General features: G+C 52.0%; 2 protein-coding genes across 9 annotated transcripts in view; one reads left to right on the top strand and one right to left on the bottom strand.

Annotated features, from left to right (window-relative positions):
* Positions 1–27,505, top strand: part of Acot11 (acyl-CoA thioesterase 11) — a 94,065-nt gene that overhangs the window by 42,235 nt on the left and 24,325 nt on the right. For 5 of the 8 annotated variants that reach the window (XM_048815322.1, XM_015484953.2, XM_048815321.1 and 2 more), the window contains 8 exons: positions 538–682; positions 1,802–1,857; positions 3,339–3,405; positions 3,720–3,803; positions 4,434–4,567; positions 7,035–7,166; positions 7,757–7,883; positions 8,719–9,834. In XM_048815322.1, coding sequence (XP_048671279.1) covers positions 538–682; positions 1,802–1,857; positions 3,339–3,405; positions 3,720–3,803; positions 4,434–4,567; positions 7,035–7,166; positions 7,757–7,883; positions 8,719–8,874 — 901 coding nt within the window. In that variant the 3' untranslated portion in view covers positions 8,875–9,834. Of the gene's footprint in view, positions 1–537; positions 683–1,801; positions 1,858–3,338; positions 3,406–3,719; positions 3,804–4,433; positions 4,568–7,034; positions 7,167–7,756; positions 7,884–8,718; positions 9,835–27,505 lie in introns of those variants that run through there. The other 3 variants (XR_007351998.1, XM_048815325.1, XM_048815324.1) reach the window with 1 other exon arrangement.
* Positions 8,911–22,843, bottom strand: Fam151a (family with sequence similarity 151 member A). The gene is made up of 8 exons (XM_048815327.1): positions 22,587–22,843; positions 20,787–20,930; positions 15,291–15,443; positions 14,070–14,229; positions 11,808–12,032; positions 10,907–11,046; positions 10,103–10,246; positions 8,911–9,674 (listed from the first exon to the last, which is right to left on the bottom strand). The coding sequence occupies exons 1-8, from the start codon at positions 22,711–22,713 to the stop codon at positions 9,001–9,003; spliced, it is 1,767 nt and encodes a 588-aa protein (XP_048671284.1). The 5' UTR covers positions 22,714–22,843; the 3' UTR covers positions 8,911–9,000.

Below are 27,505 nucleotides of genomic sequence, written 5' to 3'. Positions count from 1 at the left end.
AGACCCTGCCTGGCTGCTGGTCCCTCCACCTCACCCAAGTGCAGCACCAGTGTTCCCTTCTCTGGAAGCTCCCCTGACTCCCCTGCTCCCCACCCTGCAGGGTCAAGGGTCCTGGACAGCACGAGGGTAGCAGCGACTGAGCTGGTAGCGCCTGGCTGCGAGGGCGCCTGGGAAATCTGTAGAATGGGCATTTCCTCCAGCGAGGTGGTCCATCTCCACCTCTCACAATGACCCTTGAGGTCCGACGTGACCTTTTAGGACTTCTTCTGTGTTTGTAGGCTCATCCCCTGCTGTGAGCCCACGAGGCACTGACTGGACAGGACTATCCATTTCTGTGTCTCACAGGCTGGGCCCTGTGCTCTGTGCCCTGTAAACACTCTGTAATCAGTGATGGAAGGGGACACTTCTAGGTTCCTGCCAGTGGGACTCTGCACCGTGTGTGTGTGTGTGTGTGTGTGTGTATGTATATGCACACTAGCTGGGGAAGGGCATGGCTGGGAAGTTCTGTCCAGCATGGCAGCCATCCCTCCCCCTCAGCATGGAGGTGGGTGTGTGCGTGGAGGCCTATCGCCAGGAGGCTGAGACCCACCGGCGGCACATCAACAGTGCCTTCATGACCTTTGTGGTCCTGGACGCAGATGACCAGCCCCAGAAGCTGCCCTGGATTCGGCCTCAGCCTGGGGTAAGCTGGGCAGCACCATGCCCCCCATGAGCTCCCTACCCCTCTTCTCTGCCTCTGATAGGCCTGGGGACTGAGGGGTCTGGCCCTGGTTCTCTGCTGGGGCCCATCCAGCTCTGAGCATCCTGGCCATGACCCCGGGGTGCCCCTGGGGTGAAGGCACACTGGGCAGGACTTGGATTGGGTGTATGGGTCTGGCTGGTGTCGGGTGTTCATGGTCCTGCAAGCACCTGTAGAATTGGGAAGAGGCCTGGCATTTGGGTCAGAACCTCACCTCGTCACATTCTCATGGGTGGCCTTCTGAGCTTTCAGCCCCATCTATAAAATGGGTGTGTCTGTGTTCCCTGCCTCCCAGGGCTGTGGGGCTCACGGGGTGCCTGGCTAAGCCTGGAGGCACTCAGAGAGTGGTGGCTGTCAGGATGAGGGGACGGGAGTGAGAGGCACAGGGTGAGGGCCAGGGGCCTGGGCTCAAAGGCTGTCCAAAAATGCTTCTTGTGCTTCTCATGGACCAGGTGGTGACCTTGTAGTGGCCACCCGGTCTTTCCAGGAAAGTCCCCTGCCGCAGGGAGCAGGCAGGCAGGAGTAGCTGGGGGTGGGGGTCCAGACTGAGGTGGGGGCTGCAGCCTTTGGTGCTCATGAGTGGGGACTTAGGTGGGCTCCAGGCCAGGCCATCTGAGCTCTGATCTCCCTGGACCCTGAGACTGTGGGCAGCCACACAGCTCTGAGCATCAGTTTCCTCCTATGTAAAATGGGTGGACTTGGGGCTGCTCTAAGAGTGGATGGCATTGCAGGGGGAGTCCGTGGGCCAGCGGCTGGTTCACAGCAAGTACCCAGTAAACGTGACCACTGCAGGTGCCCTCTAAGGATCCATATCTCCCAGAGGAGGAAACAGGCCCAGTGAGGGGGGGATGGCGTCCCCAAGGCCATTCACGGAGGCCTGGTGCTGCGGCCCAGTGCCCTTGCACTTTCCTGGCTGGGATCTTTTAACTCTGGCTGCCCCCATGAGACATGAGCTCCACTTGAGGCTCCAAGGCCTCTCCTGGCCCTGGGGACAGTTAGGGGCAGAGTTGGGGTTAGCTGGTTGTGTCACCCACCCCACACCTGTCCCTGCTTCCTTCCCAGGAGGGCGAGCGACGGTACAGAGAGGCCAGTGCCAGGAAGAAGATCCGCCTGGACAGGTGAGTGGGGGCTCCTGGCAAGTTTCAGGGTTCTGTGCTGCTCCACTGACCCCAGGACACTTGACTTCCCTCAAGGCTGCTCATGGGCTAAGGCTTTTATTTTGGCCTCATTTATATAGTGGTCTTATGACCCATTTTTGTAGGGGTAAGGACATTGAGGACATAGGGGTTAGGTGGCTTGATCCCAGGGACAGAGATAGGTGCCACTATAGTCTGCATTTGAACCTAGCCAGGCCTGAGGTAATTTTTTAAAAATATTAAAATAAAAATTTAAAAAAAAATTTTAGATTTTTAGTTGTTGATAGACCTTTATTTTATTTACCTATTTTTATGTGGTGCTGAGAATCTAACCAAGTGCCTCACACGTGCTGAGCTACAACTCCAGCCCCAGGCCTGGGTGATTTTAAATCCTGTGTTTATCCCATCAACCTTGAGGCCTGTGTGTCAGATGAAGAAAGAAAGACTTAGCTGAGCATGGTGGCACACGCCTGTAATCCCTGTGACTAGGAGGCTGGGGATCTCAAATTTGAGCCTAACATGGGCAACTTAGCAAGACCCTGTCTCAAAAAAAAAAACAAAAACAAAAACAAAAAAAACCACAAAAAACATAAAGGGGCTAGGGATGTGGCTCAGTGGTAGAGAGCCCCAGGGTTCAATTACCAAAAAAAACCCAACAACCTGCTGGGCACAGTGGCACTCACCTATAAACCCAATGGCTTGGGAGGCTGAGGCAGGAGGATCACAAGTTCAAAACCAGCCTCAGCAACAGCAAGGTGCTAAGCAAGTGGGTGAGACCCTGTCTCTAAGTAAAATATAAAATAGGGCTGGGGATGTGGCTCAGTGGCTGAGTGCCCCTGAGTTCAATCCCCAGCATCTCCCCTAAATAAATAAATAAATAAATAAACAAACAAACAAACAAAATAAAAAGGGGTATGGATGTAGCTCAGTGGTAGAGAGCTCCGGGATTCAATCACCAGTACTGAAAAAAGAAAGAAAGAAAGAAAAAAAGTTTCTGAGAGGGGGCATCATTGCTAGTGACCAGACCCTGGTGTGACTGCCTGCATAGCAGCACTTTATACACTGAGTGCTGTAAGGCCAGGGGATCACAAGGGGTCACAGGCCATGGCTAGTAAGAAAGTGGCCCTTGGTGGCATGCTCGCCATATGCCAATGTTCTTCTGTAAAGTCCCACAAGGCAAGTGTGACTATTGATCCCATTTCACAGAGGAGTACACGGAGGCCTAGGGTGGAGTTGCTCAGCAGAGACATGGGGACAGAGCCTTAAACCCTGCTCTCCCTCACAGCCTGGTCCCCTCTGGCTCTTTGGGGCCTGGCTGAGGTCCTGAGCTCTCAGGTGTCGCACAGTCCAGTCTCCCTAGCCAGACAGGACAGGAGTGCCTGACCCCACTGGGCTCTGCACAGGGCCTGGCAAACAGCTATGAAGTCTGTGGAGGGTAATGGCCTCTTCTTCCCTCCTCCCAGGAAGTACATTGTGTCCTGCAAGCAGGCAGAGATGCCCCTCTCTGTTCCCTGGGACCCTAGCAACCAGGTAAGGCTCTCTGCTCCAAGGGGACAGCCCTCAGGCCCATCAGGGTCCCCTCACCCTCCCTATTGGAAGGAACCTGAAGGGAACAGGGACTAGGGAGGCCTACGCCTTGCTCAGAGGGTTAGTCTTCGAGGGGCTTGCCTACGTGCCCTGCTTGGCGGAAGGGTGCTGAGGCCTGAGAGCAGCTTGTCTGGATCAGAACCAGCCTGCACTTCCTTCCCCAAGGCCTCAGGCTCTCCTCAGGCTCTCCCATGCCAGTGTGGCCTTGACCCAGGAACCCTCAGGAGGGGAGGGCAGCCTCTGTGTGCTCTTCCTAGGTGTACCTGAGCTACAACAACGTGTCCTCCCTGAAGATGCTCATGGCCAAGGACGACTGGGTGCTGTCCTCGGAGATCAGTCAGGTAGCTGACCCTGCCCACCCATGTTTTCTCTCCCTTCTGAGTGGCCAAAGGAGGCTGGTGGCCGGTGACAGGACCTCTCAGGCCACTTATGGCAGAAGGGGATCTCTTCAAAGCAATTTAGTGAGACCATGAAACCAACCCAGTTCTAGAAACATGCCTGTCCCCAGGACCTGGAGCCCAGCCCTTCCCTCCTGCCTGCATATCTGCTGCTCCCTACCCAACACCCCTCCCTCCCTCTGCCCCTTCTATAGTGAGTCACCGCGGGGATGAGGGAAGTGGAGTAGCATCTGAGCTCTGCCACGCTTACCTGCACCTTGGACAAATCAATTGCCCACCAATGATGCGAGGAGTCACAGGGACACCTGGCTCTGAGGAGCCCCTGCATTGCTGCCTCAGGCACTGCTTGAGATTCCTTCCGGTCGGTCCCTTTGTGCTGACTTTGATCAGGGATCCATTCTGTGGGATGCAGCTGAGGCTGAGAGAGGTTTAAGCGCCAGTTCACAGTCACACAGCGAGTCAGTGGCCACCCTGAGCTTTCAGCCCCTGCCCCTAGCATCCCAGGCAGCACCCCACCACCCAGCACAGTCTGGGGAGGAGGTGCAGGGCTGAGGCTGCCCTTGGTCCATGCAGGTCCGCCTGTACAGCCTGGAGGAAGACAAGTTTTTCTCCTTCCATCTGGAGATGGTGGTGCACGTGGATGCAGCCCAGGCCTTCCTGCTGCTCTCAGACCTGCAGCGCAGGCCGGAGTGGGACAAGCACTACCGGTGAGGGCCTGGGGGCTAGCCAGGCTGGGTCTCTTCTCAGGACTGGGGTGGGATATGGTATCTCCTGTGGAGCTGTCCCACCTCATGCTCACCCCTGCTGGCCTTCAGTGGGAACTAGGAGTGTGGTGGGAGATTGTAGTCATGTTAGGTGGGGTCAGGGTCATAGGCATTTTTAGCTCTCAGGGAAGAGACTGAGCCTGGGATTGGACTTGGAGGCCTGGATTTAAGTCCTGTTTCTGGGGCTGGGGATGTGGCTCAAGCAGTAGTGCGCTTGCCTGGCATGCGTGCGGCCCGGGTTCGATCCTCAGCACCACATACAAAGATGTTGTGTCTGCCAATAACTAAAAAAATAAATATTAAAAATTCTCTCTCTCCCTCTCTCTCTTTAAAAAAAAATAAAAATAAAAATAAGTCCTGTTTCTGCCTTAACTAGCTGTGTGACTTGGGGCCCCACTTCCTTTCTGGGCCTCAGTTTCCTCCCTCTTAATATGGGTACTTGGAATGGGAATCATGGATTTATACTCAGAGGATATTCAAACCACATTCTGTGGAGTTTTGCTCCAAGGGGGCCCAGGGATTGCTTGGAATGAGGTTGGGAGGCTGAGGGGTGGGTGGGGCTCCCATGGGGCTCCCTCCCATGTTTAGACCGTCTAAGTAAAGTAGCCAACTTGCAGAATTTAGTTTGTCAATTTTTTAAAGTATGTATGTGAATGTTACTTTTATTTATTGACACCAGGGATTGAACTCAGGGGCACTCAACCACTGAGCCACATTCCCAGCCCTTTTTTTTTGTATTTTATTTGGAGACAGGGTCTCACTGAGTTGCTTAAGGCTTTACTAAGTTGCTGAGGCTGGCTTTGAACTCACGATCCTCCTGCCTCAGCCCCGCAAGCCATTGGGATTACAGGTGTGCACCACCACGCCTGGCCAATGTTACTTTTAAATATAGTGATTGACTATGAATGTTATTCCTTTGAATACATTTGTTCCCCAAATTTACTGATTCTTCATATATCTTTTTTTTTCCCCTGAAGCAAGCAGGAATCATTTTTGAAAAAGGAAGGTGAGAAAAAGACTTAGAACTCCTAGTGCAGGGCTTCTGGGAGAGGCAAGAGTGCCTGATTTTTTATATATCTTCTTGAATTTAGTCAGGGAAGATAAATATTTTTTAGGAAAATAGCCAAAATGTCAGTGCTCAATATAGGAAAGTTAATGTTTAAACTTGTGTTTTCTTCAAGACCCTCAAAGCATTTTCTGTTATGCGAACACCCTAGGTCTGGGGTCTTTGGTCACCTCTCCAATGGCTTATGTGAGGAGCCTCCATAAGGAGGGTCTGTGTGTCTGGCAATACAGGGTACTGTCATTTGGCAAGTTGATTTTTTGTTTTCTTGATGCTGGGGGCCAAACCCAGGGCCTCATGCATGCTAGGCAAATGCTTTACCACTGAGCCATACATATCACAGTTGACTTAAGACAAATTTGCTTTCCCCTTCCTACCTGGTCTGCCTGCCCCGGTCTGGCCTGCTTGGCAGCATCGAACCTACTGAAGATCTCTTCACAGGAAGGGTAGTGCTGCTCTAAAGAGCCCAGGCCTGTGGGGTGCACTCTGGGAGACTGAGAGTTGGTGGGTGGTGGATGTGGGGAGGTGGGGTGTTGGAGGAGGTGGGCTAGTGATCATATGGAATCTTGATACTTGATGGCCTCTGGCATCCCTTGAAGGTAAAGAGAATCTCCAGCCTGTTTCCCTTTCCCCTGACCACAGCTACCCCACTCCCAAGACAGCCTCCCAGTGTAGGGGGAGAGCCAGGGAGGTGGCTGGTCTGGACATGGCTGTACATATCTGTGTGGTTCTCCTCGTGTGCTGACGTGAGCCTGCGTGCATGTACCTGGGTATGTGTGTGCCGTGTGTGTCTGGGATTACGGTTCTCTGCCTGGAGGCTGAAATCCCAGCCCTGTGTCCCTCTTAGCTCTACAGTTAGGGACAGGTGATTGCCCTGTCTCAGCCCCTCGTCTATAACGTGGGGATTCTGAGGGTGCCCACTGCACAGGGCTGTGCCAGAGACATAATATGCATGTAGCCCTGAAAATAGTACCTGGCACACAGTGGGTACACACTAAAAATAAACCACAACTACCAAGCCTTCACACCTCTGTGGGACATACAGATGTACACAGATGCGTGTTCACAGTTATCTATCTGTGTCTGTCACGTGTGAATGGGTTTATACGTGGCTTTGTCCCTGTGTATTTGCTTGTGTGTCTGTGTGAATATGCCTGTGCCTGTGCCTGCATGTGTCCTTGGCTAGGCCTTCAGGCCCTCTGTCTGGGTCCTGCTGACTAGTGCAGGGAAAGAAGTCTCCATCACAGATGGTGCTGAGGGCGGCTGTGGCATGTGGGGCCCAGCAGACCCACTGTCCCATAGGAGCGGGTGTGGCTCCATGGGCCCTGAGCTCTGGCCTCCCCCCAGGAGCGTGGAACTAGTGCAACAGGTGGACGAGGATGATGCCATCTACCACATCATCAGCCCTGCCCTTGGTCGTGATGCCAAGCCCCAGGACTTTGTGATCCTGGCCTCACGGCGCAAGCCTTGTGACAATGGGTAGGTGCCTACCTTCTGGGGATGCAATAAGGTGGCCAGCTGGGGAGGCCTCATCCCCCTCCCCGGGGAGGGAGCATCATCCTGGAGTTAGACTCTGCTTCCCATTGGTTGTGGGATCCCAGGCCCCACTAGATTTTTCTGGACTGCCATGGTTTTACTGTGGGTAAGGTGGGAAATGGAAGCTCACACTTCATCTTGAGTCACCTGTGCCCTAAAGCAGGGCCCTCTGTGGCCTGGGTGGCCAAGGCTGCCACACTCAAGGCCCTGGACAAGGCACTTCTCACACATACTCCTTGGACTCTCCTCTTTGTGACTGGAGGGCCATGAGCCTGTCAGCTCTGCCACTGGTGGGGAGGCCAAGATAGTGGTGTCCCTTCTGTCTAGACAGGGACAGGAGGATGAATAAAATCACATGCGGCTCTCCCCCTGCCTGTCCACAGTGGAGGGACTTTTCCAGGCGACCCCCCAGCGGGTGGTGTAGCTGCCTCTTGTCCCCAGCCTGGCCTGGAGCCAAAGCTCAGGCTTGGGGGATGGGGTGGACCCTCCCTTCTGTGGCTGATCTCTGCCCCCTCCGCTTCCCTCCACTCCAGGGACCCCTATGTCATTGCGATGAGGTCAGTCACGCTGCCCACGCACTGCGAGACACCAGAGTACCGTCGTGCCGAGACCCTCTGCTCAGGCTTCTGCCTCTGGCGCGAGGGGGACCAGTTGACCAAGGTGAGGCCTGGCGTCCAACAGCATTTTTTTGAACTATACTGAGCTCAATGCTGCTGGGCTAGGACAAGTCCAGACCTGGGTCCCCTTCCAGCATCCTCCCTCTCCCAACCTGGGGGAGCCTCAGAGTATCGGAGGCTGCATTAAGATCTGATGGGTGCGACTAAATGAGAGCCTGGAGAAAGCTCAGGATGCCGACAGCAGAAGGCTGGGTTCTGATCTAAAAATTCATCTCATTATTTATTTACTTGTATACTTCTTGTCTGGGAAGGCTTTATATGGCTCTGAGGCCCATAAAACTCAGCAAGGCAGTCCGCGTTAATTGAAAAGGTGGGGAGGAGGCTGAGAAAGGGGGGACTTCAGCTCCCACACCAGCTTCCAGCTCCTGTGGGTCCCTGCAGCTCCAGTCTGGTGAGCCTCAGCCAGTGTTGGCTACATCAACACACTTGAGCCAACAGGCTGGGGGTGGGGGCCATGTTCCAGGCCAAAGTCCAACGTTTCTCTGCAGCCCCAGAGCACCTTTATTTAAGGGGGATTCTGTAGGAGGTTCTGGAGACCTAGCCCCTTCCCTGAATGCCATATAACTGAGGGAAAAGATGCCCAATGACAGTACAGTGTGTGGTGACTGGCAGCCAGGGTTGTCAGCACCCTGAGGAGGGTTAGGGGAAACCGGCTGGAGAAGGTCACGCCTATCAACTGACCTTCAAGACTCCACGGAGCTGGGCTGTATCTGCTGCTCTCCCAGAAGGCGACTCTCCCCACCCCTGCCTCATGCCCAGGGGTGGGCCATGCCCCTCACCCTTCTCTGCTTCCCTGAGCATGGCTTCCTGCTCTGCAGGTGTCCTACTACAACCAGGTCAGCCCGGACTTCCTCAACTACGTGACCACCAACGTGTCCGGCCTCTCCTCGGAGTTCTACACCACCTTCAAGGCTTGCGAACGTTTCCTCCTGGACAATCGCAATGACCTGGCCCCCAGCCTCCAGACCCTCTAGGCTCCCCTCCAGCTGCCCCCAAGGACTCTCGTGCCGTGCGAGGAGGAAGGCAGAGGCATTTATTCCTCCTGCCTCCTGCAGGGAAGCTTGGACCTAGGAGTTGGCTGGCCCGGCACCACTGGGCGGTCAGTTTCTGCTAACATCTGCCCACGAGTCCTTGTGGTACCCCTGGAGGGGCCTGCAGTAGACTCTGGTCCTGTCCACCCCGCTGGCTGCCAGCAGCCCTGCCCACACAGCTGTACAGCTGCTCCCAGTGGGGCTGTGCTGCACTGTGACAGTGGCTCGGGGGGAGGCTGCCAGCAGCCTGGCCACAGCTCCCACCATGCTCTGGTCCAGTGGCCCGGCTTGCAGCTGGAAGGACACAGGTTGCCAGAGTCCCTGGCAGAGCTCCAGCATATCCATGAGCAGCCGCTCCCCATAGCCACTGCCTAGCACCTCCTGGGGCCAGCTGGGTGCCACGGTCACATGGGGGAATACCTCAGCCACAGCCTTAAGGAACTCTTTGCCAGCCGTGTGGCCAGGGACCATAAAACTCCCATATGAGATTGTGGCCCCGACCCATACAGGCCGAGGCAGGTGGCCAAGGGCGGAGAGGTGTGCCAGGATGGCCAGGGACGGACGGAGGGCTGCGGGCTCTACTATGTGCACGTGGAGGCCCCAGCGCCCAGGGCGTGTGGCCAGCTGCAGCAGGCATGACTCCAGTGTCAGGGCAGCGCTGCCTGGGGCACGGACGATGGGCACAGGGTCCCCGGCTGCAGTTCCCTGGAGACCAACGTCCAGCAGGATCACGCCTTCTCTGTCTGGAAGAGGCAACCATGGCTGGTCTCAGGTGGGCACGGGGTGGGGTGGGGGTGTGGCTATGGGGACGGCCTTGCCTCTCTGGAATCCTCTAACCTTGTTCTGGGTTTCAGTTGTGGTGCCTGGTACTTGTCAAGACTAAAGTGATAAGCTGCCAGCTCAGCTCTTGGCCTTTACTTGTGACATAGACCTGGGGCAGATGCCGGCTCCTCCTATAGCATCATGTGACTGAGGACTCAAGAGTGCTGGTCTGAAGGCCAGGAAGCTGGTGCTCTTGAGACTACCCCACTCCCCCGGCCCCACCCTACTTTGTATCCAGTGTGTGGCTTACTTGGGCCCATGTTGCCATGGTAACCGAGGTCCAAGGTCCACTGGCAAAGGACACCCTTTGCAGGTCAGCTAGGGGTACCAGGGCTGTAGACAGACTTACCAGGGAGCGTGATCACTGCTGTTCTGCCATTGCCTTGCACTTCTGGAAGCAGCCACTCCACGCCCAGACCATCACCCGCGGGTGGCTGGAGAACAGGGATCAGGCTACTGCCGGTGTAGTACATTCGCTTCCTTGTGGCATTCACTGTGGGGTCCAACATTGTTGAGATGAAGTGGCGACCATTCAGAGTGCCTTCTGTATGCTCCGATTCTACCTTATTCCAAGACTCTTGCTGTCATCTCCCCGCTTTGATAGACTAGGAGAAGTGATTTGCCCAAGGTCCTTCAGCAGTTACTGGATTGGAACTGGATGGAACCAGAGCTAGCTGTACCCACAGCTAGTATCCTCCCCCCCACTTAGGTAGCTCCCACAGTGGGGATGTGGACTCTGATGGGACCCCCTGTGACCACTCAGCTGCAGGGTCAAGGGAGCAAATATGCACAGTAGCATCTGGATTATTAAGTCTCACCCACAGAGAGACTGTGCTACATGGAAAGTCTACAGGGTTGGAATTTGCTGAGTTCTGATAAGAGCTCTGCCTTGTTAAGATCTGATGACATATAAACTCTGTAACTGTTTACACCTGTTTCCCTACCTATAAATTGGAACTCCGGCTTCATGAATATGACACTTAAATAGAATGCCGTCCCGGGGCTAAGTTGCAATAGCAGAATCTCTCCTCCTATTCCACCCAGGATCTTCCCCTTCTGATGTTCCTTCCCCCCAGCTCTGCTCCAGGGCCCACCCAGGGGCTGCCCTATGCAGAATCCAACCCACACCACCCTCCCCAGGCTCCTTCCTTACAGGCCTGCTGCTTGAACTGTGACAGGACAGGCTCAAAGAGGTCATAGTAGACTTGGTGGGTGGCGGTGTTGTCCCGGATGTAGAGGAGATCATCTACTGACACGGGGTCGGAGGCGCCCTGCCACAGTGTCAGGCTGTACCTGGGCCCAGACAGCTGGCTCAGTGCCAGTCTGGGCCCAGCAAGACCCTCGGCCCCCCTCCTGTGCTCAGAACCAGAGGCTGGCTGGGCCCAAGGGTGGGGCATCAGTCCTCCAGTGTCACACAGCCCCTCCTCCCTGAGCACTGCCCATTCCTGGGGGTAACTGCAAGCCAAAGTCTGGAAGGACAGAGGAGCTGTCCACTCAGAGTGCCTATTTTCGAGCTCTGCCTTAGGAAAGGGACAAGGACAGAGGGCAAGGTGTGGGGAGGAGGTCAAGTGTGAAGAGGGAAGTGGGCCACCTGGGGATTTTTGTGGGGAAGGGCTGAGAAAGGGAGGGTTGGGCGGCTGAGAGCTGGTTGCAGGGAAGGGTGGGGGGGGGGTCCCTTAAGCCCTATAGGGCTATTCTGGGCAGAGGTTGTAGGGATAATCTCTGCAGCCGCAGGGGCATAGGTGGCCTATGGGAGGAAGCTGCCGGGAGATGGATTCTGTCTCATCTCAGAATAAACATTTGTTAACAGGCAGACAGTTACCCACCAATGGAAACCTGCCCTCCCCACCCCCAGGAAGTAGTGAGCAGCCCGTCACCAGAGGTATACAAATAAAAGACAGGGACATTGTAGGTGTGAGCACCAGCAGGGTTGGACAAGATGATCTTTAGGACTTTCTAGCCTAAAGGTCGGGATCAGGGATCTTCCCCCGGCACCTAATCCCAGCGGTGGGTTTGAAACCAGCAGGGGCGTGAGAGAAGCTGTGGGGTTTCACCTTTCCGACTGGCCCAGCAGCCAGCTGAAGTGGGGCCAGGCAGCCCGCACCATGACAGCCCGCACAGGGAAGGTGACCCTCTGTGGCAGCGCTCCCACCAGCTCCTGCATCTTCTCCACCATGGCCTGAGTGTAGGTGCTGTTTGGGAACAGGGGCATATAGAGGGTGGTCCAGCCTGGAGACAAGGTGGCTTGAGGATACTTCTCCTGGACCAGTGCCAGGAACCTGCAGAGAAGGGAGACACTGGTCTTTCAGAGCCACGCTGGTCCTGTCCTCTTCTCTTGTGTCCTCATCACAGCGAGAGGAAGTGGCGAGGCCTGTTGAATCTGTGACAGGAGGGCAGCTGCAGAGCCTGAAGAACAGAGTGACTTGTTCACAGACCCACAAGTGGGGCACGCACTCTGGGGCCAGGGAAGTCTGGGTTCAGGCCCTGACTCTGACCTGGGGCTGGTCAACCTCTGATTCTCAAATAACAGCATCACTTCCGAAAAGGAAGGGCTTCTTCTTCTCTGTACTCGGGATTGAACCCAGGGGCTCTCGATCAATCATCTACACCTCCTTTCCTTTTTAATTTAATTTTGTATTTTCAGCTAGGGTCTCACTAAGTTGCCAAGGCTGGCCTCGAGTTTGTGATACTCCTGGCTTAGCTTCCTGAGCTTCTGGGATTATAGGCAGATGTCACCACACCTGGCAAATTTCAGACTTAATTTTTTTTTTTTTTTTTTCAAATTTTGCTTTTAAGCCAGGTGTGGTGACACACGCCTGTAATCTCAGAGACTGGGAGGTTGAGGCAGGAAGATCGTGAGTTCAAAGCCAGCCTCAGGGGGCTGGGGTTGTGGCTCAGCGGTAGAGTGCTGGCCTAGTATGTGTAGAACGCTGGGTTCGATCCTCAGCGCCACATAAAAATAAAATGAAAGTACTGTGTTGAACGACAACTAAAAAAAAAAAAATCTTAAAAAAAATCCCAGCCTCAGAAACTTAGTGAGGCCTCAGGAATTTAATTATACCCTGTCTCCAAATAAAATATACAAAGGACTGGGATGTGGCTCAGTGGTGAAGTGTCCCTGGGTTCAATCCCTGGTANAAAAAAATCCCAAGCCTCAGAAACTTAGTGAGGCCTCAGGAAATTTAATTATACCCTAGTCTCCGAAAATAAAAATATACAAAAGGGACTGGGATGTGGCTCAGTGGTGAAGCGTACCCTGGGTTCAATCCCTGGTACATAAAAAAAAAAAAAAATGCTCTTATGCAAATTTTAACATGCAAACAATCCTTCCCCCCCCACATCATGAGTAAAATCAACACTCCAAGAAGACTAACCATATTTCTCTTGGTCCATTGACTACATTTTCAGACTGCTACTTTCCAAGTGTCCCAGTTGGAGACACACATGAACGTTGGATGGATGGTTTGATGAACAGATGGGGTGAGAAAGAAATGGAAGGTAAAGAGCATGGAGCTTAGAACGACAAAGGCCTAGGTTTGAATCTCTGCTCTGCTACTAATAGATGTAGGCAGATCATTTAACTTCCATAAGATAGTTCCTATATTTGTAAACCCAAGGCGATAGCACCTACCTCATTCTCATTACAAGCGTTAAGTGGTATTCTTCAAGTAAAGTGCTTAAAACAGTGCCTGGGAAGCACAATAAACATTCAACAAGTTGAGCCTCAATTTCTGTGATTTTTTTTCACATCTGTAGAATGGGGAGGAAAACCCACTCCTCACCTAGCAGTGCTGCCTGCTTAAGGACCAAGTTAAGGACATCCCTTCCTTCCATACAAACCTCCTTTGCAACCCACTGCACACTCTGCAGCTGGTGTCCCAGGGCTGTTAGTGGAAGGATGTGCAGGGGGACTGGGATGGAGCCAATGTTTTAGACTTTTCTTGCAGCCAAGTCCTGAGCTTGGCCCTGTCTGCCCCCCGGGAGTCCACAGTGGGGGTGAAAACCTGTGATCGGTGATCACCCAATGAGATTGGGGCTGTGTTAGGAAGAAATTTGGGAACTGTGGGCCCCAGAGGAAGCCTCTCAGCAGCCTGGGAAGTCAGGTATGTTTCTGGAGATGTTAGTAACTGGGCAGAAGTTCTTCCAAAAAGGGGGAAAGGCACTCAAGACAAAAGGAACAGCATATGCAAAGACTCAGGTGAGATTACATGGTGGACTGAAGGCAGACTCAAGGAAGGTTCGCTAAGTTCTCCTTCCATGCTAGGTGTTGATGGAAGAGGGCTGGATGCAGCTGGGGCAGAGAAGTGAACACTTACTGGGTGGCATTGACCTCAATTGGGAGGGGCACATTGGGGCCCCTTAGAATGTCAGCATTGAGCCACACGGGCCTCCGGACTTTTCCGGCTTCTGTCAGCTGTTGCAGGAGGTCCAGGGAGGGGCCCACGGCCTTGAGGCTCTTGAAGTCCAGTTTGATACCTGTGGGGAGGAGGCAAGGGCTTGGGGAACTGGAAGATGTGACTCTAGTGGCTGAGCCAGCAGGTAGGGTGTGTGTGATGGAGGTTCGGGAAGGTGGGAAGACAGGGCAGATGGTGGCTGGGTATGAGGACTGTCTTTTAAACAGAGCCAACCCAGAGAAGCGCTCGCCTCGAGAGCAGTGAGTCCCACCCGCTGTGGGGCGGAAGCAGAGGCCAGCTAAGGGCCTGGGCATGGGGATTCCTGGACAGGCTCAGAGGCTCCTGAACTACCAGGGCCTGCAGGGAAGTGGTGTGGCCGCCAGGAGGGGGTGTTTGAGGGAGCATCTAGGCACAGTCAGGCAATGCAAATGGAAGCCCATCTCATTCAGGGTGGTGCGGAGGTGGGGCTGGAAAATTAGAAAAGATATTGAAAGCCAGGCCAAGACAATGGGGAGCCATTGAGGGTCAAAGCAGGAAATGTTATGAAAATACTGGCCTTTTGGAATGGTCACAGTGTATGTGTGTGTGTGTGTGTGTGTGAGAGAGAGAGAGAGAGAGAGAGAGAGAGAGAGCGCACCTGCACATGAGCACTCAGTAGGCAAGGGAAGGCCAGAGGGGCTGAGTTTGGGACAGGAGCCAGTGAGGAAGGAGGTCCAGGAGAGGGATGACGGGGCTGGGGCTGGAGATCGAATTTGCAGATGCAGCAGCTGAGTGGAGGGTGGGGGAGAGGGAGACACTAGGAGGGTGCCTGGGTTCTGAGGGTACCTGATACTGTGACATGGGGGCAGGTGTGAAGTTTAGCTCTGAACATCTTGCATCCAGTATTGTGGATACAGAAGGGGACGCCCTGAACACAAGGGGCACTTTGTAGTTTGCTCTGCACTGCTCTGGCACCTCATCTCACCCGTGTGTCCAGGAGAGGACACCTGGACATGCACCTTTACTTCCCCACCTCACCCGGTCTTCACTGAGCCTGCGTGTCTGGCACACTGGGAAGGAAGTCAGGGCGGTGAGCAACTGGTGAGGACCTCTCCCCAGGACCAGAGAGCTGGGGTGCTGAAGGGGGGTCCAGGGTGCACATACCCTTCAGGGAAGAGGCTAGCACCGTCTCCAGCCACTGCTGCAGGGTGTTGTCACTGTAGATGGCAGGGGGATGGGCCATGATGGGGACCCCTGTCTCATTCGCGGTATTGAGCCCATGGACAGTAACATCTGCCTCCAAGACCATGGAGTTGCCTGTTTCAGGGTCAGAACACAATTCAGTTTTTAAAAACATTTTTTCTCATCATAAGGGTATTATACATTTGTTATAGAACATTTGAAAATACAGAAAAACAGCAGAGGGAAATAGTTAGCCACATTTCCATCATAGCTCATGTTTTAATGGATTTTCTTTCATTTTTGCCTATGGGTAATTTTTGCAAAGTTGAAAACTACCTTGCATTTATAATTTTTTTTTCTTGCAACATTATGAGACATTTTCACAATCTTCTTTACATCTCATTAAAACAAAACTGGATACAGTGGTGCACACCTGTAATTCCAGAGCCTCGTGAGGTTGAGGCAAGAGCATTACAAGTTGGAGGTCAGCCTGAGCAACTTAGAAAGCTCAGAAACTTAGAGAGGCCCTAAGCAACTTGGTGAGACTGTTTCAAAATAAAAATGAACAAATAGAAAGGGCTGTGGATGTAGCTCAGTAGGAAAACACCACTGGGTTAATCCCTAGTTCCAAAAAAAAAAAAAAAAAAGTAACAACAAAACTAGTCAAAATACCTTGTTGAGGGTATTCACTATGATATGATTTACCATCCCCCCCACCCTTGAATCATTTGGATTGTTTCTAATTTTTTGCCAAGATTTTCTGATCCCTCCTAATAGGATCTGAGTGCAGGCCAAAACAGGATATATATATATCTGGTATAAACACACACACACACACCTATGTACAAACACACACATATATATAAATACCAGATACTTAAATATATATGATTGAACCTGGGTCCTCAAAAATGCTAGGCAAGCACCAGTGAGCTACAGCCCAATAAAGGATCATTTACAAGACCATATTATCAAGTTACGTTCCAGAGAGGCTGTTCTGCTTCATATTTCCACCTAGTGAACAGGGATGGCCTCCCTCACCTACATACCTATCAGCACTGAGCATTGTTATTTTTATCTTTTAATTTCACAAGATTAACTCCATCAGGAGAATGTCCTCGGATCCCTGTCTTTGAGAGTTCATCTAGTAGGGGCTCAGGCCTTTCTAAAAGTCTCTGAAGACCATGCAAGGGGTGCTTGAGTTTGGGAAGTGTAGTGGACTGAGGGGGGATTCAAGTCCAGCTTCCACAATATCACAGGCAACTAATGTTGGCAGGGGCCTTTCTCCAGTGTACTGAGCCTGACTGCTTTTGATCCCTCTAGCATGGCTCCAAGCCTCTTCTCTCTCTCTTTTTTAATATTTATTTTTTTCCTTAGTTGTAGTTGGACACAATACTTTTATTTAATTTATTGTATGTGGTGCTGAGGATTAAAACCAGGGCCTTGCACATGCTAGGCAAGCACTCTACCACTGAGCCACAACCCCAGCCCTCCAAGCCTCTTCTCTACAGAGTGTTCTAAACACCTACCTGACCACATCATCATCCTGATAAAAAACAAATTAAAAAACTCACTAAAAATCCACCCATATTCCTGAGATTCAGATCCAAATTCTGTAAGGTCATCTTTACAGCCTTCATGACCAGACCCTGACAACATTTTCCAGTTTCATCTCAGTTCTCTTTCCCTCCCTCTTGCCTTGGGTTCCAGCCACTCCACTTTTTCCAACTTTAACGTGCACAGAAATCATCCAGGAACTGTTAAAATGTAGGTTCTGATCAGTGGATGTGGGGCAGCACCAAGATTCTGCATCTCTAATGTGCTCCCCAAAGAGGTCCATGCTGCTGGTCCCTGGACCACACTTTGAGTGGCAAGACTCTAGCTTGTCTTGTCTTTCCCATCTCTGGGTTCTTAGGTGTGGCTGCTACCTTGAAACCCTCTTCCCTCCACACCTCTCACCCAGGGTGGGGAGAAAACATCACTTCCTCAGGGAGCCCCAGTCTGCTTCATGCTGTCAGGAAAGCCACCCTCTCCTTTGCGTGCTCAGCCAGGGCGGTGCTCTTGCTCACCCGGTGCCAGCCATCCTGAGTATCACTTCTGTGACAACAGGGTCTGGGTGGGAACTGACCATCCCTCGAATTCCTGGTGCCTAGAGGGAACCAGGACTAAGAAAGTGCTTCAAAGATGGGTGTTGAATGATGGGCTGAGTCATTAATGGCAAAGTCAAGAACAGCCTTGCCAGGCCCAGGCTGATGCTAGAGGTCACCCAACGCCCTGGAGAATTTCAGCAGATTTGTCTAAACCAGGTGTCTAGGTTTCTAGGATGGAGGTCACTGACCATGGGCTGCTGCCAGCACTTCTTACATCAGCCCATTCCATCCTTGAGTTATACCTCGTGCTTCGAGGTGGCTGGGACCCTGCTGCTCTCATTAGTGAGAGGGGACGAGCTTCCCTGCTCCAGAACACAAGATATGGCCACAGAGCTGATTAGGATCCGTGAAGGGCTTTGTGAGTGAAACACAAAGTCCTTTTGTATCTTAACTTTTGGCCACTTGGGAATGCAGTGAGAGGGGTCAAAGGTTTTGGGGCTCCATGAGGCCTAGGGAAGCCAGGCCCAAGGTGCACCTGGTAGATAAGAGGGTAGCTTCAGAGGTGAGCACCGAGGTCCTTCCCCTATTTCACTGGGGCTAGTTCTGGCCTGGTGAAAGTAGAGGTGCCAAAGGAGGAAGCAGGGTAGGGTTGGGGGAGCCATGTTTCTGCATCCCAGTGACCTTCCCTTGAGACCCCAGGAGCATCTTAAAGACAGCCCATGGCTGACTCATTTCTCATTCTTCTTCCTGGGTCGGGTCCACACAAATACTCAGCAGATGAGACAAAGTACTGGTGGAAATTCCACTCTGAACCTAATTGGCCTCCTCGTAATCACTACCTGGACCAGCTTCTTCCTGAGAAATCTTCTCCCTTAAAAATTGTTTCATGGCTGGGAGCGGTGACATACCTCTTGTAATCCCAGCGGCCCGGGAGGCTGACTACTGCAAAGTTAGCCTTAGCAAAAGTGAGGCACTAAGCAACTCAATGAGACCCTGTCTCTAAATGAAATACAAAATAGGGCTGGGGATGTGCCCCTGAGTTCAATCCCTGGTATCCTCCCCCCACCAAAAAAAAAAAAAAAAAAGTTGGGTCATGCTTTCCAAGGGCTGTCTTGCTTGGGGAGTGGGAACAAAAAGGGACAAGAGAGACGAGGGCAGGATGGGGTTCCTGTGGCCACAGTAGGAGCCCGGGTCCTCAGGGGGTTGCCATCAGAGTGAAGGATGCTGCTCTCCAAAGGGAAAGGGACCTGCAGTTCCCAAGTCCTTCACCTACCCTCCCTGGGCCAGGAGGGTTAGGCATTGAGGAGGGACAGCATGGTGGCTGGGGGTGCAGACCCCCAATCCACACCACTGCCTTCCAGCCCCAGCCCTCACACTGGCCAGCTGTGGAACCCTGGGCAGTTTCTCTGACCCCTGAGCTGGTTACCTCATCTATAAGAATTAAGTAGTAAAACGCCCCTGGTTAGTGTTCACCAAGTGTTAATTATTATTTGCACAGAGTAGCTCACTTACCTAAGGTAACCTGGGACCCCCTGGTTTATTTCTGTTGCTCAGCATAATTCCCAATCCTGACCTCGTTCGAAGCCAAACGTGCCCTGGCTTGGATGATAAATGATCACCTTACGGGTCTACACTGTACAGAGTGGGGAGCTTAGCTGTAAACTAGCTAAGTCACTTGTCTCAAATCACTCTGCTGATAAATGGCCAAGGGAAAATTAGAGCCCACTTCTGCCTGCCTTCCGGGTCTCCTCTCCACACAGATGACCAGTTACATTCAAGATGGTTTCACCAGCCCACCTCTATAACAGCGCCCCTTTAGGAAGGCAATACCCTCCTCCAGAGGTCTACCGCAGGGACCTGGCAGAATCCTCAGGAGGAGAGGAGACCTGGGGTCTTCTCTGGACCCCCAGAGCTAGGCTAAGGGGAGCCTGTGCAGTTCCCTGCTGGTGGCAGGGCCTGCTTGGGGCGCTTGGCTATCTTCTCAACTAAGGTCCTGCCTTGGTGGGGCCTTGATGGTTCCTACCAGTGTCAGGGCTGAGCTGGGAAGAACCTGGGGGTGGCAGGTCCTTCTTTCATTCCCTCAGTATTTTTCTCCTTGGATGAGTACTTCTCTGGCTTGGATCTCTGTCAGGGCAGAGGGCTCTTTGTCCTCCTAGTCACCAAGGTCTAGCAATTAGCCTCCGGGACAGAGAAGATCTGGGAGCAGCCACAAACTTCCCCACCCAGCCTGCCTCATCTGGAAAGTCCTCCCTACCCACCTCTCCTCATTCATTCATTCATCAAGCATTTCCCAGGCTTTAATCTTAAGCCCACAGGTGTGGGGAGCCTGCAGGCATTAGAGGCTGGCTCCAGGCCTCACTCTGCTTCAGACCCACTGTGTGACCTTGGATAAGACCTTCTCCCACTCTGCACCCCAGTTTCCTCATCTGAAATTGGAAGGTTTTTCTTGGGCCACAGTTCTCAAAGTGCAGTCCTGCGTCCAGCAGCATAAACCTCACCTGGGAACTTGTGGGAGAGGCAACTTCTCGGGCCCCACCCTAGAACCACTGAGTCAGAAACCCCGGGGGGGGGGGGGGGGGGGTCGGGTTGGCACCCTGTGTCTTCTGAAGCGGGCTCAAGTCTGAGGACCATCGACTTCATCTCTTACAGCTTAGAGCACCAGCACTTCGACGAACATTTTCTATTGAGCTTCCCAAATGTCCTGAAGGACAGAGAGTGTTTCCTCGTTGACCCAGGGATCAAGCACAGTACAGTGGCTTGGGCATGCCCTGTGGGGCTGCCACCCCGGGCTCCTCCACTCCCTAACCACTTTCTGACAGCACAGCCTAGAGTGAGTCCATGACTTCTCTGAGCCTCCATTTTTCTTCTATAAAATGGTGCCCATGAAGAGGGCTGCACAGTGTTCCCTGGAGAACCCCTGTCTGATGTGGATATGTGGGTCCCACCTGAGTGGCAGCTGACTGGTCACCCATAATCATTTTGCATCTGAGACTCAGAGGAGTCACATAAGCTGCTCAGGTGTTCACCATTCATTTTAGTAGCTCCAGAATTCCAATTCAGATCTCTGGCTTCCTTAGACCTTGAGGGCAAAGGCCTCCTTAGGAGGACAGTGGGTGTCTGACAGGCCAAGGGACAAAGGGCAGTACAGTGGTGACTTTGGAATCAGACGTCTGCTCCGAATCCCAGGCTTGGAGCTCATTAGCTGCACTACCTGGAGCCAGTTCCTCAGTGTCCAGGGCCCCACTTCCCCAGGTGGAGTATGACAAGAACACAAAGATGGCCATTCTAAGGCCGCAGTGACCATGGCTTCTCGGCCGCCCTTCTGCCCTCCTCCTCTCCTCCACCGCACCCCCCCCCGGCCTGCCCCAGTTCTGGCAACTGGACTTACTGCTCAGGGCAGCCTTCGTCTCTTCCTGGCTGTTGGCTGCGTGGTACCAGGTGACTGACAGGCCATCCCGGTGACTGATCTGCCCCAGGCTCAGCAGGTACTCCAGCATGTCTGCGTTGGGGCGGCAGACGTCCTGCTCACAGCCTGGAGTGAATGCCAGGAGCTGTTACTGTCCATCCTAGCCTCAGCCCAAGGTACTTACCTGTCACCCCAACCCTCCCTGGACTCCCACCATGTGCTGCAGGGGACTGTGAGGCACACGGTCCCTGGTGCTGCCAGAGAGGGAAAGGCACAGGATTCTGGGGCCATGGAGGCTCTGGTGCTGCCTGGGGCAGAGAGAGGGAGGTCACAGAGAAGGGGACGTTCAAGGGGCCTTGAAGATGGATATATGTTTGACAGAAAATGGGGAAAGAACAGACAGAAAGAACAACAGACATGAAGGCTTGGTCTCAGGAAAGCATGGTTGTTTAAAGGAATGGCCCCTGGCCTGCTACAGATGGAGACGGGCCAGGCAAGGCTAGAGAAGAGGGCTACAGGCAGGTGGTGAAAGGTCTTAGATGCCAGCAAAGGAGTGGGGTGGGTCCTGGGGGCAGGGAGTGAGTGGGTTGTTTAGAACAAGGTCGCTGGCTCAATCCCTCTCCTCCGTCTATACCCAAAGGACTTAAAAACAGCATATTACAGGGACACAGCCACATCCATGTTTATAGCAGCACAATTCACAATAGCTAAACTGTGGAGCCAACCTAGATGCCCTTCAATGGATGAACGGATAAAAAAATGTGGCCTATATACACAATGGAATACTACTCAGCAATAAAAGATAATAAAATCATGCATTTGCAGGTAAATGGATGCAGTTAGAGAAGATAATGCTAAGTGAAGTTAGCCAATCCCAAAAAACCAAATGCCGAATGTTTTCTTTGATATAAGGAGGCTGATTCATAGTGGGATAGAGAGCAGGAGCATGGGAGGAATAGACAAACTCTAGATAGGGCAGAGGGGTGGGAGGGGAAGGGAGGGGTCATGGGGTAATTAATGATGGTGGAATGTGATGATCATTATTTATCCAAAGTGCATGTATGAAGACATGAATTGGTGTGAATATACTATGTATACAACCAGAGATATGAAAAATTGAGCTCTATATGTGTAATAAGAGTTGTAATGCATTCTGCTGTCATATATAAATTAAAAGAAAAAAGAAAAAGCTCGCTGGCTGCAGAGAGGGACAGGTACTGGCAAGAGCAAGCTAGTGGCAGAGGGACTTCGTAGGAAGGGGAGGCCACTGCAGGGTCCAGGAGATCAGAGGTCTCAGAGGCGGGGCTGCGGGGAGGGTAGAGGGTGGAAGGCAGAGCCCTCAAGGTTCAGGAGCCGGGCATAGGCACCAGGCTCAGGGAATGTGGAGGCTCCCCCAGGTTCACCAAGAAAGGGATAAGGAGAGGGAGAGAGACAGGGAGAGGCTGAGTTCAGCCCAGACTGTTGAGTTTGAGGAGCCCACAAAATTCCCAAGAGGGAATACCCATCTGAGGGCAAAGGAGGGAGGTCTGGGCCGAAGGCTGAGGTTTGGTGGTCTTCAGGCAACTGACCAGGGGAAAGAAAATCAGTGGGACCCTCCACTGGGGTTGAAGTCTTGGTAGGGTTGGGGTATGGAAGAGGCAGCTAGAGCTGTGGGTGGGGGTGAGTCTAGTTGGAATAAGGGACAGGAAAAGATCTGATCAGCTGTTGGTAGGAGAGCCTTGGTGGGAACAAGGAAGGACAGCAATGGGGAGACCAACTGTATGGCTGCAGGATGACTCTTACCTGATCGAGTGCCCCGCTGTAGGGTGAAGCCCAGCACCATCCCAATGGTGAACAGCAGAGCCACACTGGCACTGCCGGCAAGGACCCACTTGGTCTGATGCTCCGAGCAGCTCTTCCTGCAGGCCATGCTGACCCTTTCTAGAGAGTGTTCCCTTCCCTACTCCTCACAGCCCAGAGTCCCTGAGACTCCCCACAGCTGGGATTGGGTGGGGGGCAGGAGATCCAACAGCACCTAATGCTCCTCCAGACAGGCTCGTGCAGTCCTGGATGTCCCAGCCTGGAGACAGCTCCTTAAGTCCCTCCTCCCTCCCCGCCCTCCTCCTCTTCCCCTCACCCTCCCTGCATCTTAACAGGTCAAGCAGAAAATCCTGCCATCCCCCAAATGACCTTTGAGCACAATAATAGGTAATGAAGGACATGGCCTGGGCCCCCACCCCTGCCTGTGGCTCCTGCCTGGGGGTTGGAAGGCCAGAGATCTAGTCCAGCTCAACCTTGTTTTCCTGGTGGTCTGGGGCAAACATCTGCCCTGCTCCTGGCCTCATTCTGTCCCTGTGGTGATTTGTAATGGCCTTTTCTCTTCTAACTCTAGGACTTTCTGCCCTGCCCCAGAAAAATCCCTGGGTCAGGGAAGGGTTTGTGACAAGGAGAGATTAAATCTGCCCAAGTGACATAATTTTCCTTTTATCTAAGATTACAGCTGGTGGATTGAACTGGGATCAAAACTGATAGTTCTGCAGGACACTCCTGCACCTTCCTGCATGGAAGTCTATGGGCAGTGGGCTGGGTCCCCTTCTCTTGCAGAGGGAGCTCTAGGGGCTCCAGGATGCGAAGCAAATTTAGAGACTGCCCCTATTTCAGGGACCCTGGAACTTAAACGAATCCAGGAGTTACCTGTAATGAGCATGCACAGGCTTCAGAGTGCAGAGGCTGATAAAGAAATCCAGCAGGGGGCACTTGGTGACTGATTAGTGAGTGGGTTAGGAGCAAGGAGTCTGAGCTGGTCTGGTTCGCATTTTTTCTGCTTTCATTACTACAAACAGTAACAAAATATATTATTCATTGATATCCTATAAAGTATTTCACATCTTTATTATTTATTTATTTATTGGGTACAGGGGATTGAACTCAGGGGCACTCGACCACTGAGCCACATCCCCAGCCCTATTTTGTATTTTATTTAGAGACAGGGTCTCACTGAGTTGCTTAGCGTCTTGCTTTTGCTGAGGCTGGCTTTGAACTCTCAATTCTCCTGTCTCAGCCTCCCAAGCCACTGGGATTACAGGCGTGCACTGCTACACCCAGCTCACATCTTTATTTCATATACTAATTGTGTAAGAAATGGAATATAGTGTTTAGCTTTAATTGGGATGTAAGATCTAATCATAGCCATTTTGAAATCCAATTGTAACCATTTTGACTACAGCCCTTCCCTTTACCCGCCCTATTTTTACAATGAGCCAATCACATAGATTGCAACCCTGAGCTCCTGCTATCAGAGCAGGGGGATTGCTGGCCCATGTGTGGCCCAGGTGTGGCCCAGGTGGGCTTGCTTGCCAGGTTGGGTAGTATGCACTTCTGTAGAAGTAGGTTTGCCTTGCAGAGCTACTTCTGAGCTCGCCTTTGATTCCTTGTGGCATCCCAGTATTTCTAACAGTCACAACATTGCTAAATGGTTCGTGTGTCCCCATGATACAGAAGATATTGAACCTCAGAGAGCTCAGTACTTGTCCCAAGTCACCTCATATTCACATTCAAACACAGGCCAGGCTGGCCTCAGGCCCAGCTGCCTGGTTTTATGACATCTGCTGGTCTTTTCTTGTCCATTCCCATCGACAAGGTGATGATCCCCCCCCCTTTTTTTTTTGTAATATTTAACCGAAAATATTTATCCAGCAAAACCCCCAAATTTAATTCTTACAGTCTGTGAGGGATCTCGGTATACAAACCACCCTCATATTAACCATAGCTCAATTAGTGTTCGTGACTGAGAAATTGATGTGACTCCATTTTTGAGAAACCAGCCTCTACCTCAGAGCAAAGCCTGTCCAAGGAAGGGGGGTGACCCTTGTCCTTGGAAAAACCCACAGAGCACTCCTAGGCACATACCCACCCTACTGAGTTGTTTATCCACTAATAACAGGAGAGATCTGCAGGCTAGGTGTCCTCAGGCTAGGTGAGGACCCAGAGCAACCCCCTAGCAACTACCACCAATCAGCATGATACAGGGAAAATACCTGGGATGCCAGATGACCCTCCCAGTAGTTTATGGTGGTTGGTAACATGTTGGGAAACCATGTAGTTCAGCACGTACACCCCTCGTGGCTTAAACCAATCAGTTCAAACGAATCCCCCTCTTGTACTAACCAATCACCCTTACCCAACTTGTTCCCGCCAGTGAATGTGCTAATCATGTTTTAGAGTTGTTTTATGATTTTCCCGCGGTGTGTGATGATTTGCTAAGAGATGCTATGATGTATGTGAAGGCCCTGCCTTCCCCAAAGAGTGTATAAAACTGCTGCAAACTCTGGGCTCGGGGCCTCTCAGTGTCACCAGTTGCTGTGTGCACGGAGGACTGAGCTAGCTGCTTACATCGATCTTGGTCTCTGGTGGTCTTTTGGGGGTCCTGAACGTGAGCATAAAAGTGACATCCATGGGGGAAGCCTCATCATTCCTCTTTTAATCCAGGGCTCTGAGGCTGGGGTGCGAACCCCTTGCAGCAGGCCATGCGGCCCATCCCACCCTCTCTGAGAAGCAGGCAGTGAGCTCGGAGGCCCTGGGCCTGGCTGCTTCTCCAGCCTGGGGGCTCTGCAGGCTGCATCTGGGTGGAGAGGGGCTTCATCCAGCTCTGGCTTTTGCAGGAGGAACAAGCTTCAAAGGATTCCTCTGCTGTCTGTGATGTCTCTTGTGAGAATAAGTAACAACTTGAAGTCACTGAGTGTGCATTCAGTGCCGGGCCCCATACTAGGCTTTGGGACTCACTCACAGCGTTTTGTAGCAGAGGAAATGTCTGCAGATTTGGGCATTTCAGGTGTGGAGCAGCTGTTTTAGGGCTGGTGTGCAGGAGGGAGCACACAAACTGTAAGGATGTTTGGCATGGAAAGTGGCAGTGGGCACGGGACTGGATGTGTGTGATCAGGAGATGCAGGAGATGGGGAAAGAGCCCCAACTTCTTTCATGGGCCATGATCCTATGGGAAGAATCACCGCCCGAGCTGGCTGGGAGAACTAGGAGGGACTTTCAGGCACAGTGAGCAGTGTGTAGGTGAAGTCAGCCAAATCTTGGAGGATATGTGCAGTGCAGCTTGGCCCGAGCACCATGTGGGACGTGGGGGAAGAGTTCGGGAGGCTGGGGAGGTGGGCAGGGCCTGGTGCCCCTGGTAAAGAGTGAAACTTCAGCTGGGTGTGGTGGTGAAGCTGAGGCGGAGGATCTCGAGTTCAAAGCCAGCCTCAGCAATTTAGAGATGCACTAAGCAACTTAGTGAGTCCCTGTCTCAAAAGAAAAAATAAAAAGGGCTGGGGATGTGGCTCAGTGGTTAAGCACTCCTGGGTTCAATCCCTGGTTCCCAAAAAACAAAACAAAACAAAACAAAACAAAAAACTAATTTTCAGTGTGGAGGATGGGGTCCTTCACCTGTGGGGTGAGCAGGAGGGTGCTCAGCTCTGAGAGGGTGATACTTAAAGCTGGTATGAGAAATGGCTGGAGAAGGCCAGATGTCCCTAGTACCCAGGTTTAGCACTGCCACAAAGCAACCTGTTGTCACACATTACAACACCCAGAACAGCCAAAGACCTATGGAAATTTGAGCCTCAGGTTTTGTTACCTGGGTTTGCTTTGATACTTTCCTACTCCCACCCCACGACAAATAGGGGAGAAGGCAGGTGCTTGGGAGGCTCCAGCACTGCAGATGTGGAGCAGCTAGCTGTTCAATCACTGCTGCTGCCTGGGCATGATGGGACATGCCTGTGGTCCCAATCACTTGAGAGACTGAGGCAAGAGGATCCCAAGTTTGAGATCAGCCTCAGCAATTTAGCAATTTAGTGAGATCCTGTCTCAAAATAATAAAAATCTAAAAAGGCTTGAGGCTAGGTGTGACTTGGGAAACTGAGGCAGGAGGATTGCAAGTTTAAAACCAGCCTCAGCAAATTAGCGAGGCCCTAAGTGACTTAGTGAGACCCTGTCTCCAAATAAAAAAATGAAAAAAACTGAGGATGTGGCTCAGTGGTCAAGTACCCTTTGGTTCAATCCATGATCCCTCAAACAAAATAAAACAATCAAAACAAGCTGCTAATGTAAGAGGTTTTGCCTCTGTGCGACAGTGTCCCCACCTGCCCTTCTCCCTGAAGGAAGCCCATCACAATTAGGAAATGCAGCTGGAGTCACTGTAGTCAGAAAAAATGATTTATTGTTCCAGAATCCAGCTCATGAACATATAACACACACTTACTGGGCCTATCAATACTTTTTTTTTCTTTTTATTACTGAAAAAAAAAGAAAAATAATAAAGTCTAATAGGCAAATGAAATAAAAACAGAGAACTAAAATAAGGAAAAACAGCAGCATAGAAATTGGAGGTGGCTGATTGGATTTAAAATCTTATAAGGTCCCTGTGGGTTTTCTTTTTTTTCATTTTTTTTTTTTTTGTATGTTTGCTTGTTTGAAGGAAGATAACAGTATTAACTTTAGACTTTGATAACTGGAGTATGAATGTTAAAATGGTTTGAGTAACCCTGTGTGACTTTGTGAGGCCCTGTCTCTAAATAAATAAAAAGGACTGAAAAAGGAGGAAGAGGAGGAAAAGTTACCAGGTGTGAAATAGGTCAAATTTGAACCAAAGGTAACAGAAACACGATTGTGTGCTAATGTCATTTCTATGTAGTGCAGAGACAAGTCAATCTAAACCATGGTGCTGGAAGTCAGGG

This window comes from Marmota marmota, unplaced genomic scaffold (assembly GCF_001458135.2).
Source record: "Marmota marmota marmota unplaced genomic scaffold, marMar, whole genome shotgun sequence".
Lineage (NCBI taxonomy): Eukaryota > Metazoa > Chordata > Mammalia > Rodentia > Sciuridae > Marmota > Marmota marmota.
The sequence above is the reverse complement of the archived record's forward strand: the minus strand, read 5'-3'. Positions and strand labels throughout refer to the sequence as shown.